The following is a 15,603-nucleotide window of genomic DNA, read 5'->3' on the forward strand; positions in this document are numbered from 1 at the left end:
CCTGCACCTCAACGTCGTCGTCGCTGCTGATGGAAACGGTTGAGGAGCCTTTCGGCGTCGGCGAAACCTGTTATTTGTTTTAAACCCTTGCCCGGCCCTTCCTGCCCCTAGCTTCCAGCTGTAGCACGCGTCAGCAATCTGTCTTGCGTGATCGTGCGATGCTAAGACGTGTGCTAACCGAAGTGTATGCGCCTCCTCCGACCTCCTGAATGGAGTTCTCGTGTGTTGAAAGGAGGAAGCAGGCCCATGCCGGGAGGCCCACAGCTGCTTATTGAATTCAATATTCTAATTAAGTCCCGCACAACAAGCTACTACAACGTGTGTTTAGCTCCTGCCGTGTGCTGACGCTAGTTGGTTCCCCGAGGTCGTACAACACCGGGGCCGACTTCCGGCAGCCGTGTGCTACTCCCAGGATCCAGGAGTTGCCTCCATTCGAGCAAGGAGTTCGAGAACGGAAGCGTACCCTTTACCCTGTCAAAGTGGATACTAAGTGGATAAGTTGAGCTGCGTACAGGACTCTCTGGTCAACTATAGGGACCTCCGAGCGAGAATTTTCATGAAACGGGATGCGCAAATGGTTCTTCTGCTCTCCAAGCGATTAACCGAAATGAATTCCCGAGAGTTACAGCGTCTAAATTACACATTAAATAGCTCCAGCAACTGTTACTCCCGCGGTCGCAGTTGCAATAAAAACGGAATGTGCCCGCGGAACCAATACGGTGGCCGTACTCTCTATAGTGCCCGTGCTATACATCCCGTGCCGCCATTAATCAAGCCTAATGAACTGGCAATCAACTTCCCGTTCCATGGACGCACACCGAGTCAGCAGCAGCAGCACCACCACCACCATCTGCTGATGAAACTCAAGGGAGAGGGTTGCAAATTTCGTGCAAGATTTTCGATGGCTTAAGTCAAGCGATGCCTGACCGCGAACCATATTAGAATGGGCCCCGTCTCCGTATGTTTTCGCGGGAAAGGAAGAAACCTGAGAGTGGAGCGAGAAATTTCGAAAAACTCGTTGCAACTCGCTGCAGCTCTCGGCCCTGGCTAAGAACAATGGTGAAGCACCCGCGAGGAACTTCTTACAGTTTTTCACCTACACTCCTCTTTTCCTGTGACGCCTGAAAGGGGAGGAGGGTTTTGGGGGGTGGTAAGCTTTAGCCATTCTCCTCCTCCACCACCATGAAGGGATGGCCAAAGTTTTTCGGTTGGCCGTAAATTACTTTCCATCAACTTTGCCTTCGTACTACGTGCAGGAGGTGAGCGGTTCTGGAACAAGGGAGCAGCTAATAGGGTGAAGCGTAAGGGGGAGGCGGAATAGGGGGTGTACGGGGACAATGTTTCTGGGTCGAAGGTGCGCTTAACTGCACCGGAAGTGGCTCCAGTTAGCGCTTCGACTATGCTGAATGTTTCGACAGCTCTGAGGAGCTGACGCGACCCCTTAGCTCAAGAGGAGCAAGGGGTGGTTTCAGTTACAACCGGGAACCGGATATTGCGCACCACAGCACCAGCACTCGACTGGGCATATGCAACGAGCTGACGAGGACGAGGCGAGGCGAGTACATGCACAAATGCACCGGTCCGCCCTTCCGGCATGTGTGGGTTCCGGTGATGGTTTTGATCCGGATCCCGGTCCCGGGGCCTTCACTTGGACGTCGGATGGCCCACCCGCCCGTCCGATTATCAGCAGGCACGAAACCAGCACTCTCCCCTTTCCCGGATCGTCTTGTTTATGCAAATGAAGGGGGTGCTACCAAAGGCCCTTGCAGCGCACCTGAACCAGAACTCCTTTGGTTTCTGAAATTGTACCGTCGTTCTGTCGTTGGATGCACGCCATTCGTGTGAGGTAGCGTGCCAGCAAGCGACTTACGACCTGATGGCGTTTTGTCAGCAAGGCCACAGCGGATAGTGATTACGGTCCCGGGGGGTCTTGGGGCGCAAGCTCGGCACATTGTAACGACCGCCTGCGGCAGTTAGATGCACGTGAGCTGACACAAAACCGACTGCAGCAGCAGCAACAGCAGCAGCAGCAGAAGTGGCAGGGAAGAAAAACTGTACAAATTATCGTTCAATGTTGACCCAAAGTTAAAAGTTGCGTTGGACCGGCACCCGAAGAATGGGTTTAATGGGAGTGAAGAAAGAAAGACAGGGAGCAGCGGGGGCATTTATGATAAAATTGGGGATGTTGTTTTGTGTAGCTTTTAATTGGTGCGCTACAAATTGACTTGTTTGACGGGCTGGCCATTTAGCCAACATGCAGCTGCGAGTAATTAATTGCACGTTGTAAATATTTTTAAAAAACTTAACTCGGAGCCAATAAAATTGAAGAAATAATAAGGGGAATGAGTATTGAAAAGTTATTCATTAAGTAAATAAGCTAAAAGCATTTACTATTTCCAATATTGCATGTGTATCATCGGATTAAAATGTGTTCGAGGAATGTAGACATTTCAGAATTATTGCTACGTTAGTAGACTGCTACTCAGTTTAGTCGTGCTCTATTGATAAGGAATTTCTTGGTCTTTGGTTTTTTTTCGTTAGCAAACATCAAGCTTGCAATTCTGCTTTGGAAGCTAGCAAATGTTGAAGGTGCTCTAGTAAACCTGCAGTGGTTGCATAGCAAAATAGTTTCAAAAGGAACGAAATCATTCCGGGTCTTAAACCAACTCATCCAAGAAGTTATACGTAGCGATTTGCTCCGCGATCTACTCAGCCAATTCCCTGCTGGATGAAGTTGCTTTATGACTTTTCATTGATTGAAGTTCTGTCACTTTCTCACAAACCTCATCGATAATATCGCTTCGCTCGAAGCATACCTCAACTCCACCAATAAATCCCAAAGAAAACGAGTTCAACACCAATATTTACTGCTTCCCTAATACTCGAGAAATCGGGAGAGTGAAAAGCTTGCCTCAAATTTTCTGCACGTTCTCCCGCACGTTATCTCACGTAACTGTCCGGGCTTCGGGGAAACGGTTAACTGTCCAAACTTATTTGCCATCATCCCCCGACCACCTAGGCTCTGATCGAGGAATGTGTTGCTGTGAAATCAAAATGATTATTATCACTAACTTTTCAAAACTCTACCATCGCTCATGCCGCTCGTTCGAACCTTCCCCTCGACGGAGCCGCTCCTCTCTCCCTCGTCGTGATGCTCGATGGAATCGGAATTCAAAAGATGATTTCTTTCTCGCCCATCACGTGTGTGGCATTAAGCTGTCGAAAGGAGTTAAGCACGTAGCGGCGGTACCGCGATCGCTAGCACCGTTGTGGTTCAAGGGTGTTGGGGGGTGGAGTGGCTAAGTGGGTAACGAACTTCACTTCGGTCATGTTCACACTTGGGAGATACCGAAACTTGGTCCTGGTGTTACCCACGTTAAGATGTGAGCGCGTGTCACGAGGTAGCAGCAGAAGCAGCGGTTGGTTTCGAGTTTTGGACCACCCGAGCTGGGCCAGAAAACTTCTGATGCATATCGGTGTTGAAGCATTTCGAGAGACACACCAGCCTGGAGCGCACTGGAGACTGGCGCCCGAAATCGGGCGCAAGTGTGAGTGTTCGCTCGCACGAATGGAATCGCGAACAGAATCCTTGAAACCTTCTTCAATCCAGGCTTCTAGTCGTCTAAAAACAAGGGTCTGTGGCAACTGGGATCATTCCTTGAAAGTGCAAATATTAACGCACGAAATACGCGACGCGAACACCTTGCCACCTTGGGATACAATTTCAAAACACTCCAACCAGGCCAGTATCTGTCTGCGTGGCGTACTAGCAGAAGCAGAGAGAGAAAGAGTAGAGCATCCGGTTTGAGAAAAGCCACACCAAACCGGAGCACCGCCCGAAAGTCGATTAAATCCAGGCGGTTGTATGATAATTAGAAAACTTGCCACACCGCAGCCGAGCTAACGCAACGAACTGACTTTAAGTTATTCTCCGCTCTTCTCGAGCACATCCGCGCCATTTCAATCGGCCACAGAAAGTTTGCCAAACTCTCAACGGCCCGTGAGCAATACCGCCGGGCTCCTGGGGGTGTTTCCTTTTTTCCTTCCCTTGGTACTCCCGCGTACTGATGTACTCAGCTATGCTAACGAGTTAATCCGAATTTAGAAAAGGCCTGTCATTCTCTCGGCGCTCCAGCGTCCTACCGGGTTCACCTTCCCCGTTCACAGTTGAGTCAAAGTCGAAGACAATGTTTCGTCCTTTTCTCCGGCCAGGCCCTGGAAGCCAGAAGACTCACCGAAACTCAAACGAAATGTGTCAGTTTGTCACCTCCGGCTTTCTCGGCTTTTCGCCCTGTGCCTGCGATGGGCTATGGCGTAGTGAAGCCCAGGGAGCTGAGCTTAAGTTTTGTGTGCCTTTGCCATCGGTAATGGGTTACAGCTCTAGGGCGCACTGACAGAGTGCACTGTCATCGTGCTAGTGGAGGGAGTGGTGTTTAAAATCTGAAACTAAACAGAGCCCTTCACCAACAATACGGTCAATTACCTTATCGCTTGGTACTCGTTTCGATCTCGTTTTTAGTGATCAGAGGACTTCTATAGACGTCAGTGCTACGGGGTGAATTATGCAAATTCGCCAACTACTTGCGCTGAGTAAAAGTGCTCCGTACTGCTAAGTAAATGGTGGAGGCGCCAGTATTTTGCAGTTGAATTGAAAATGCCATCACGATCGCAAATTTTGCGGCAAAAAACTGGCAACCATATTGGAAGAACAGACAAATATCGTAAACAAAACAAAAGAGAGCGCCATTTTTCGTTGGTCCTTGGTGTTGGCATCTGCTCTGACGAATCAGATTGTGTAAGCTCCGATATTTCGCCTCACCCAACCTCCACCTTCTGCCACCATTTGTTCAATCACGCAGTGTGTACACATCGCAAGCACTTGTAAGCGCTGCTAATGCAAAAGATCAACATCGAGAGCCTGCAGGGTACGGTGTGTGAACATGGGCCATCCACGTTGATGAATCGTTGATGCAGCCTAACGAGCTACGTTCGTCGTCGTTGTGTACCCTAGCAACACCGCACCTCTTCCCTCCGTTGCACTGACAAGTCATGTCATCGAAGCAGCCACCTATCCTGATGTCATCCTCGCACTTTCGTGTGCCAACGGAAATAAAACAAACGAACGATGGCGATGGAGAGGTTCCGTATTTCGTGGCGTTTCGCCTTTTTTTCGGTGCGTGTCCTTTGGCACGGTTGTAACGAGGGGACAAACGTACAACCGCACCGCGATCGGCCTGTAAAATGGCGCCCACCAATGATAACGTCAGTGGCGACGTGCTGTAGTGGATCGTTCGGTTCGGTGTGCGGCCACAAAACCGCATCCATGCTCGAGTTCAGTACAGCAACAAATCTCTTCCCTCCCATCGACACGCACACACACACTCACACGTACACAAAATGGCGCCATCTCGTGTTCAAAGTGCAATGGATCTGGAACGGTACTTCAAGGGAGACCTCTGACTAGGAACGGGCCGGGTAAATAAAGTCAATCCTCTATCTCCTGTCCTGTCCTGGCTTGCCCTGGTCAGCCAACCTAGTGCCAATTTCCGGAGCAGGATCTCTTCAGCAGCAGCAGCAGCAGCAGGCCTTCCACGCGTCCCGCATCCATCCACCGCAAGCTTTGGCGATGACCCTGTCGAGCTGAAAGATAAACAACTCTTCTCCGAGCAGACTACCCAGGGAGGCCAAGGGGGAGGGGGTAGGTGATCATGACGATGATGATGGGACGGTCTGTTGGCCGAGCGTCAGACAACTTTATGAGCGGCAACAAAGGCACATCTGAGGCCGTCGAGTGAAGTATAGTAGTAGTACGGTAACAACAGCCATGCTCGAAGCTTACCCAGTTACGGTGAACTCCTTCTTCTTCTTCTTCTCCTTTTGAAGCGACGTCCAAGCGAGGAAAGTCAGAACCGTCCTGAAACCAACCACGGGCTAGAGTACGGTGAAGAAGTTTTGCCGCTTTTTGCCGTCGCCGTTTCCAACATATGCACGGTGGAGGCCCTTCTTCTGATGCTGACCGGCGTCGCGCACATAAACTCACCGGAGCTGGATGCAAACACTTTCAGCGAAACAACAGTGTAAAGCATGTTCACCGGACAATAGCTGCTGCTGCTGCTACTGGCAAAAAGGGAACGCGGTATGGCGGAAGCATCCCACCACACCACCCTGGGGCCAGTCTCTTGCAAACGCTCGAGCGAGAAAAACCTACTCGTCCATGTAGTGTACAACAAAACTTGGAAACGAGAGAAAAAAAACATAGTAGCACACGGCACGCTTCCTTCGCTGGCTACTTCCGGGCAATGGACACACAGCAGCAGCAGCAGCAGCAGCAACAGCAAACAACAACAGAAAAAAAGGTGATAAAAATGGACGCTCATGTCGAGATAAATCTCGGCTCGATGGATGCAGACAGTTTAGCTGTCGACATACATGCACACACGCTGATGGTGCAGGACATGGAGCAGATAGGACGCCCATCAAGTGTCGGCCAAGATGAGTGGTGACGGAGGTTTTGAAGCGTTGTATCCTGCAACTCCTTACGTCGTGGCACTGTTCAATTTGAGATAAGTAGTCGAGGTTTCGCGTGTTGTTAGAAACGGTTTGTTGTTGTTGTCGGATGTGACGCCAGCGGTCACTACAATTCGATCAAATAAAACGTAAATTTCATCTCGTTACATGACCATCGACAGAAGTCTTTTGCCGAGTGGATGAGGTTACGATCGCTATCGAATTCGAATACACTCCTGGGTGTATGTGTTTGCTGTGGTCAGTTTAGCACAGGAGCAGCAGATCGAAACCACAATGTTGTTCAAGTGTCTTCCTCCCTTTCCCCATTAACCTCAAGTGCTACCAGTTACCCCAGAATACTCGATCTGACTGACTGACTGCCCAACGTAACTGATTGCCTTCGGACACGTGCCGTAAAACAGTGCCTGGTTCGTAATAGGGGTCCTATTTTTATTACGGACTGAGTGACCACCGAAAGGGAGGAGGAGGATTGAATGGTCCCAGATGAGGCGTTCCAACAGTTTTAAACTGACCAACCCGGCCAGGCACCAGCCCTAGCAATCAGCTCAACAGCTCGTTCAATGGTTTTCTGCTCCATTTCCTCTCGAGAAGAGCACCCGGAAGCTGTTAAGGGACCTTCAGACGGGTGATGGTGCGGTGCGGTGCTGAGCGAGGCTAAATTATGGGAAAGGAAATTGTACCGACCGATGTATGAAGCTAAACTCGGTCATAAAAAGCAAAACCACCAGCTGGGAATGAAGCCATATGTAGAAAGCAGCAGTGGGCGCACGTGCATGTGTATGTTGTGCTAAGTTGTCTCATGCAGATCTTTCTCTCTGTCTCTTGCTCTTGAGCATTCATTTTGATTGAGGCCAGGTAATGTGCAGTTTATGCTTGATTACCTGCACTCTGGGCAAGTTATGATTATGAGCTTATGATACCACAACTCTCTCTCTCGCTTTCTCATAACTGCCAGCTAATGAACAACAACTTATATCGACCTCGGTTTCATCTGTGGTGAGCAGCACGATCAACAACAACTAATCAAGCATTGCATTGGACTGCCTGATGTGCCCTGGACAGTGGATAATCAAGCAGTAGCAGCCAACTCTTCTGTAGATCTATCGTTTATTACCATGCTAAAGGGCGACACCATCCTTCCGCTTCGTATGTTTGTGTGCCCTTTAACAAGTACAAAACACAGACACACCTAGAAACACATGCAGGTATTACAGAACCGCCGTATGTCGTAAAGTGATCACCCCTTGGGGACCCTTTATCCTGCTGCTGATCCTCAGCGAGCGCCTACCAGCCACCGGGTGTTTCGGCGAGCCATAAAAATAGTATTTCAAGCGAATAATTACTGGCCGTCGGTCAGCAGCCATGATGCTGTCCATCTTTACGAGCCGTCACTGCCACCCGGGAGCATAGAATATCCGGGAGTATGGAGGTATGCCAGAACGGATACGGAGGAAACTTATTCCCCACGCTAACGCTAAGCGGCAGGAGGGCCAGCAAGCGCCGGGCTTTTGTACCGAGAAAGTGTAACCATTGACCGGTGGCGGTTACGACCGGCGGTCGATGATATGTCAGCGGTGCTAGAGCGGTGTCCCGCATGACCAGCTAGCCGCTAGAAGCACTAGGATAGAAGCTTTAACCATATAACCTCGGTCCTCGAGGACCGATAATAATCATCAAAGCAAAAAAAGGACGTCCGGTGGAGCGCAGCTTATGGTGAAAACGATTTGATCCTATCGTAAATAAGCTACGTTAAACTACGAGACAGCGGACCCCCTCCCAGGCAGGCAGTGGCCAGGCATATATATCCGTTTCTACGTTACACGGCTAAAGGCTATCGGGGGGGGACGCCGCCAGGCGCCATGTGCGCACCACTGTAGCTCAGTGTGCACACTGAAGTGGAAAACCGTTTCGCCCAACCTTCGGGGGCGTCCTCGTGTCGGGGGCGAGTGAAAGGAAACGGTCGAGTTAGTTTAAGTGTAATATTTATGACCGTGAATGTCCCAAATAGTAGTGGAGTTGAGAAGGAGAAAGAGGGATTCCAGAATCCAACTGAACGTCTACAAAGTCTGCCCGCAAGTAAGTGAACACATTTTTGGAACATGGAATTAGTATCCTTTGTGAATACCTAATGCTGTGCCTTTGCACCACAAAATGGTTTGCAATTAGATGGAAATAATAGAAAGGAGGATTTACACGGAAAAATCATATTAGTACAGGCAACCGGCCACCGAGAACATTTCCATTGTGGCATTTTAAACATTCGATCCGGCTCCGGATTGATTCCTGTTAATGGAATTCAAATGAGCGAGTTAAAGAACAATATGATGGAATGCGCTCCATTGGTCATAATTTGAATTTTATCACGAACCAACCAGATGATACCGACCGGATGTTAGCAAAAACACTCCACCCAGACCGCACCGCATTGGTGTGTTTGTTGGAATATTAAATTGTTTTGTGATTTGCATACCACCATTCGTGCACTAGCCTCGGGAATCCTGTGGCCAAACATTGCTATTTCCGGTATGTGACTCACTGCAACGATGCCACCGGCAACGCCATGGGCAACCATTAAAGGCCGGTCGACGTTTCCTACTTCTTAAGATTCAATCTTATTCGATCTGCCAATAAATATTGCCCTCCACTCCTACCAGGAATCGAATCCTTCTCGTGGGAGTGTTTCCTGGTCATCCATAATCAGGAAAATCAGAGTAAGTCATTCGAAGGATTGGATGCGTTCACTCTTGCATACTACCGGTACACTTCCGGCTTCCGGTGCATTACTTCCGGTCTATCGAAACAAATCCCAGCACAGGATTCGCCGATCCCACACAACGACGACGATGACGTGCAGGGATTACAAAAAGAAGGAAGGCAAATTGAGAGGAGAGAGGGGTGAAAGGAATTCACCCCAATAATTCCATCAATCGATCGATGTCGACCACTTCTGATCTTTTGCCAGCCTTGGTTGATATGCAGGTACCAGGTATACGGGGTTGTAACAGCATAATTGAATGAGCTCAATCCTGGCAATCGAATTGCAGGCCTGGGGCCTTATCATCGTGGAGGCCTCCCCACCACCATCCAATGCATCCACCACAACATGGCGTACACCGGAAGAGTGACAGTTCTTCTGACAGAGTGAGAGGATCAATTGGCGACCAAGCACAGTGCACAGTGTAACTAGGGCAACCATGACAGCCGCCTGACAAGCTCATTATCTTTCTCTCGCTCTTTGGCCCAAGGTGAATTCCATGTTCGGAGGAGCATCATCGAGCGACGAGTTGTTTGGTTATAAACAGAAGGCCACAAGACACTAACGCCGGTGAATTTCTTGCTATGGTTGCTACGGAAGGGGTTTGATTAACTCGATGTCACTTGGCTTCGGTTGCTTACCTTTCACGTAGATTGCTGATATAATTAGGACAATTAATTTCCAATAATCCATTTTACCGGTTGCCTTCCAACGTACCGCCGTACGCTGGTCGCTGGTCAGGAGGCTCAGAAGGGATTCCGTTCACCGGTATGCACACACTGGGGAGAGCTTATTTGCCTGAGCTTTCGGTTTCCCTTCTGGTGCAGGCACGCAGTCACGAAGAAGGGATACAGCAGCTACCCCGTGTCTCTGCCTGCTAGTAGCTGTAGTGGTGTATCGTTGCACCACCTGATGATCACTTAGAGCACACCCTAGAAACACCCGCTACCCATTAAAGCTACCGACTGGATGTTAAGAGAGAGATTTTTTCCGCTGCTGAAGCACCACCAACACACACATACTTTACACACTTCAAACACATACGAACGCACCGGAGAGCTTAAACACTGGAAACACGGCAACACTGGACCGTGCACTACACTATCCTATGCTGTGGAACACATTCAATGGAGCACTACGCACGAGGGGAACAAAAGATGAGAAGCATTTAGTGAAGTGACCAACGGAACGGTCGGTATCGAAACATTATCCCAGGTGTTTCCGTAGAGAGGTGAGCAGATGTGCAGATGGGGAAAGCTAATTAATGCTGTCACCGCGGCCTGGCGTCCGGTGGGACGGTGGTTTTCCGTTGCTTTTGATGCCCTGCCCTTGTGGCCGCATAAATTATGTTTCGTTCATGTCCGGAAGTACCATCATTATGATCATATTTTGATGCATTGGATCCACTGGTCGCATATCGCAGTCTGTTAACAATCCCGCAAGCTCGTTGTTAATATTTTAACATTAAGGTCCTGTTTGTGTCTGTAAGTCTGTGCGAGCGAAGCACAAATGTTGGCACAACTGTTAGGTCGTTCTCATTTCTTTATGTTGCTTCATCGGGATAACGTTCGCGCGCGCAAAGAAACCATCATTTACCGCATAAAATGGCGCACTAGAGCACACCTTGTCCTACAAAATGAAACACCATCAAGTACGTGGCACTTCCTTTACTAAACATTTCACATTCCAAAGCCGGTGGGTACACAGCACACATCTGACGGTATGGAAAACTATGTCAGGTGCTTGTCCTTTCCTCGCCCCAGTCCCCAGACGATGCGGAAGGTGGTGCTGTCCTCCACAACAATAACAACCCACCAACGACATGGTGCACGGCTGGTTAGCTTCTTTGATCCCTGTTCTAATTTCACATCCGCATCTTTTACGTCGACACTCGGGCTCGGCCTAAGCCTAAGCCAACGTGGGCGGACACCCCTTTAAAGGTTGCCTGGCCTGGCCTGGCCTGGCAGCAGGATTATCATCACACGGGCCGGCACGATCCGTAGGTGGTTTGGCCATGTTTATGCAAAACAAATTTATTATCGTAATGGTCGACACCTTCGTCGCTTCGTCGCTCCATTGTCCCGCTCCGGAAGGCGGGAATTGCGCCAAAGCGCCATTTGCACACCTCCCGGGCCGTCGTGCTTTATCTCGGTCCACCGCGTGCACCGCGAGTCGACCTCGGTTCGCAGGAGCTGATGTTGATTCTAGCATTAAGCGGCACATAATTACTCAATTCCGATTCCACCTTGGCGCTCGGGCTCGGTACCGGCTCGGTGCATTCGAGGGGTCGGCCCTTTAGCCGACCTGTTTTGTTGATACAACGTTTAACGCTAACCCGTGCGTCCGTCAGTCAGTTAGTCAGTCAGTCCGGTTGTCGTTTAATGCCGAGTGTTTGTTTGCAGCACTGTGCGCGTGTCGCGTTTCATTTCCGGAAGCTCGCAACACGCACAGACAGTTGAAGCTGGAACGATAAATGTTTTAATTTCGCTGGCAGCGAACACGCCACAAAACGGAAAGGACCGCGTACCGAACCGGATATGCGGTGGTCTGTCTGTGCGCCGAAGGTCCGCATTAAAATCTGAAACGAAACGGAAAACCGAAAAAGATAATTAGTCATACTGGGTTGCGCTTATCGTTGAGGTTCATTTAATCGGTTTATCGTGGGTCATTCCGCATTATCAAACACCAACGCCACCAGCGACCGACGTCGCCGTCGCATCATGGTGCTGTTGTCGCCTTTGCCTTCATCACCAAAACCATTCCGACGAAAGGTTGTACACGAAAGGATATCCGGCAAATCCACGAAGATGCGGCACACGGCCACAAACGGAAGAGAAACCGGTCACGGTCAAGTGGTGGTGGTGGCGGTGATGGTAAAGACGGTTATTGTAATGCTCCCCGGTCCGGTGCTCCGGTGGGGCCCATTATCCCATGGTGGTCCTCAAATAACCCAGCTAGAATATCTTAGCAGTTTTCTCGCGTCGAGGCGCGCCCCCCCCCCCCCCCCCCCCCCTCAGAGCCCCACACCACGGTCGCACACTGACCAATAGTCATCGTCATAAATAGCCTGAATGGTCGGAAAGCTTTGCGTTCAGCGACCGCGCAGAATAGGTTGCTTGCTGGCCACCCACTCAGGCGGAACCGGCAGGCGGAAGGCTTACCGGCAGAAATATTGCCAACCATTAGGGCAAGGAAAAGTAATGTCCGCCATCTTCCGCCAACAGGGAAAGGTCCTTTTAGGGGCCACGCGTAACATCTCTGGCACGACCTGTAGGGTCGACGGCAATCACCGATTCCAATGGGCGAGTGCGTTTTGGGCTTTTAATTAAATTGAGCCGCAATGAAGAGCACCAACCCGGGGAAAGTGGATGGATAGTGAGCAGGAGAGGAAGAGAGAGAGCGAGAGAAAGAGAGAGAGATGCGCGTGGAAAAAGGCGCAAAAATCAAAATAAATGATGTGTTTAAGCGCCATCCCGATTCACGGCTGTTTGGTGCTCAGCTTCACCTCCCGAAAACTCGACACACAATGTCGGAGCGTTCATTTAGCGAGCATTTGTTTGCTGGTCAGGTTTTAATTACCATTTTGCCACCCTCACCTACCACGCTTCTGCCACCCTTCCTTCCTCTCTAAGTCCTTCGAGGCTTTCCATCAGCACCACGCACACCGGCCACGCTCATTTACGCTCGAGAGTCGCGAATCGAAGCTGTAGTTGTTGCTGCTGCTGCTACAGGGATGATGGTGCGCTGGTCTGGCACTGGATGGCTGGAGGAAATTAAATTCTGGCGAGGGAGGAAAGCGAGGGCTTTATTTATTTTTCCGCACACTCCACGCGAGTCCACGCGGCCGTACACCACCGCCACAGTGAAATAAATACTAATTCGATTAAGCGTGGCTCGTGGCGGTGGACGTACAGAATGAGGTGATGCTGCTCTTAAATTTGGATTCGAATAAATTTTCGAATTAGCCCCGGAACTGCTCACTTTCCCGGGGATTCTCGAGGGGGTCCAGGTCCGGGATACGCATTGGACAGGGACTGGGGGTCGCAATTTGTGTGCTATTTAGCTGTGCGATTAGTGGTTTCATCCTGGTCGGTCATCAATACACGACGGCGCTTTCGCCAGCATTACGTAAATGCATTTATGGTCGCTACATGATGATGTGCTCATAGGGCTTTTAGGAGATGGAAACATTTGTTATTGGCCACAATCTAGGGTTCCGGATACAATGCAAGGTATCTTCGTGATGACTAGTGCCCAGGAAAATATGTTAGAAATCGTGTCGCTGAAAAGGATAACAATTCTATATGAAGCATCATTGAAGAACGATTATATCGTATCAAACATGTACACTGTAAGAGTCTATGATCTCGATCTCAATACTGTGATCTCGTTATACCATTCCCTTCATGCCGATTCCCAACGACAAGTTCCGATTACAATAGAAGAAGACAGAAAAATGATATCAATCCAATCCAGAGGCAACCTAGATGAAGATACATTTCAAACACAAATCATACATCAAACAGCAACCACTAACCGAATAATTCTGTCATACTAGCAACCATTTCAAACGATTTAAATGGCGCAAAAAGATGGGATAAAAAGCTGGCGGCCCTGTAGCCAATAAGCTTCCAATCACGCACATCGTTTAGCATCGAATGGATTCGTTCTCTGTCGCCACAAACCCCTTGCTCCTCAACGGCGCTGACAACGGCACTGAAGCTGGTGGGAAATGTGAAATTCCACGAACAAATCCCCCGCGGATAACGAGGAAGCAAAGCGAGTTATCGCTTATCCGACAAAAACGCACGAAGCGCACATGAATATGATTTCTCGGAACGATTTCGCTACCACCACCATCCAGCACCAGCGCCAATAAACCTGTCAATAGAGTCCTGTACAAACACACAGGCACATGCACAGGTGATAAAAGCATTACGATATGATGATGCAAACGATGAACGAACCGTCACTAACCGACCACGACAGCACGATGACGATGAGGTGCGATGGCGTCGCCTTGTCAGCAACATTACCAACAACCAGCACACATATCGAACGTCACAAGGAGTCACGTGGCAGCTGTCGAAAGGATCTCCAACTCACAAAAATCCACACATGAGCTAAGGAGTGAGAAAAATGGCCCACACAAAAAAAGGAAGACGTCTTTCCAATCCGATCCCGTGGCCCGTCTCTTCACGCCTTTCTTCCGAAATAACGGAGAAAACTCGGGCAAAATATCATTTCCAGGACCAGGCCAGCCCCCAACATTTCGCGCGTAATTTCATTGCTTTCATCTCCATTCTTCTCGACCCGGGACGGACCCGAATGTCGATGATAATCTCATCCTCAGCCGGAGCCCGAGAATGTAGTCCGCCCGTCCCTCCCGGTTTGCCGCTGGGCACCGCTGGGCGACGACGGTTAATCTTGTCATTGCGGATTCATTTCGTGCTGAGCCGCACTCGCTACCGGGAATCCTACTTTGTGTCATTGTGTGCTGTCCTCTCGGCGAACCAGGATTCGAGGGTAGCAAACGTGATTTTTGCGAAAATATGCGAGCACCAAAGGATGCCGTGGACACCATAGCTACGTCAATATCTCCAAATGAGCCACCTTAAAAAGTACCGTTCTCTCCAAAAAGAAAAAGAACCACCGTGTGCACGTCCTTTACTTTGTACACGATGGATCCGTGGCCCTTGGGCTGGTGATTTGTAAAACAAGTCTCATCTTGCTAATGTAATTTAGCTCCGTTGTACGGGACTGGAGTGGAAATTCGATTTTCCCTTCGGTGAGCTTCTTTTTGCGCTAAGCCCTCGCGCCATTTCCTTCGTTTCCCTTTTTTTCGGAACCCCACATTGGTGGGGCATCATTTGTCCAGGAGGTCCACCATTGAGCACGTCGTCCCGAAGAGCCATCCGGATCCGAAGGGCTCAGGTGTGTGAGTCAGTGGCGGTGTCCGGTCAGGCGTGATGAGACCGAGGATGGTGCCGCGCTGATCCAAGCAGATATTCCATCCTCACCATTCCGGCGTTCCGGCACCGCGCGCCTGACAAGCGATACACGTTAAGGTTACTTTCCTCAACGTCGTCAACCGAAGTCCGTTTTGCTCGGACCAGAAGGGACCCAAGCCATCGCTAGCATCGCATCGAATCGAATCGAAACGAGGAAGAAAGTAAGCAACGAAGCACCGACCGGACTAATCAATCATACACTTGTTTCAAGCATGCCAATCAACCTTCAACTTCTTATCGTTGAATGGCCAAATTGAATAGCTGCGGCTCCGGCTTGATTTCCTTTTACCGGGCTTTTCTTTCTTTCTT

General features: G+C 49.8%; 1 protein-coding gene across 1 annotated transcript in view; it reads right to left on the bottom strand.

Annotated features, from left to right (window-relative positions):
- LOC126572891 (hemicentin-1) overlaps positions 1-15,603 on the bottom strand; it is an 87,722-nt gene that overhangs the window by 47,081 nt on the left and 25,038 nt on the right. The window contains exon 2 of the mRNA XM_050232598.1: positions 9,925-10,418. Coding sequence (XP_050088555.1) covers positions 9,925-9,976 — 52 coding nt within the window. The 5' untranslated portion in view covers positions 9,977-10,418. The remainder of the gene's footprint in view (positions 1-9,924; positions 10,419-15,603) is intronic.

Source organism: Anopheles aquasalis, chromosome 2, assembly GCF_943734665.1.
Source record: "Anopheles aquasalis chromosome 2, idAnoAquaMG_Q_19, whole genome shotgun sequence".
Taxonomy (NCBI): Eukaryota; Metazoa; Arthropoda; class Insecta; order Diptera; family Culicidae; genus Anopheles; species Anopheles aquasalis.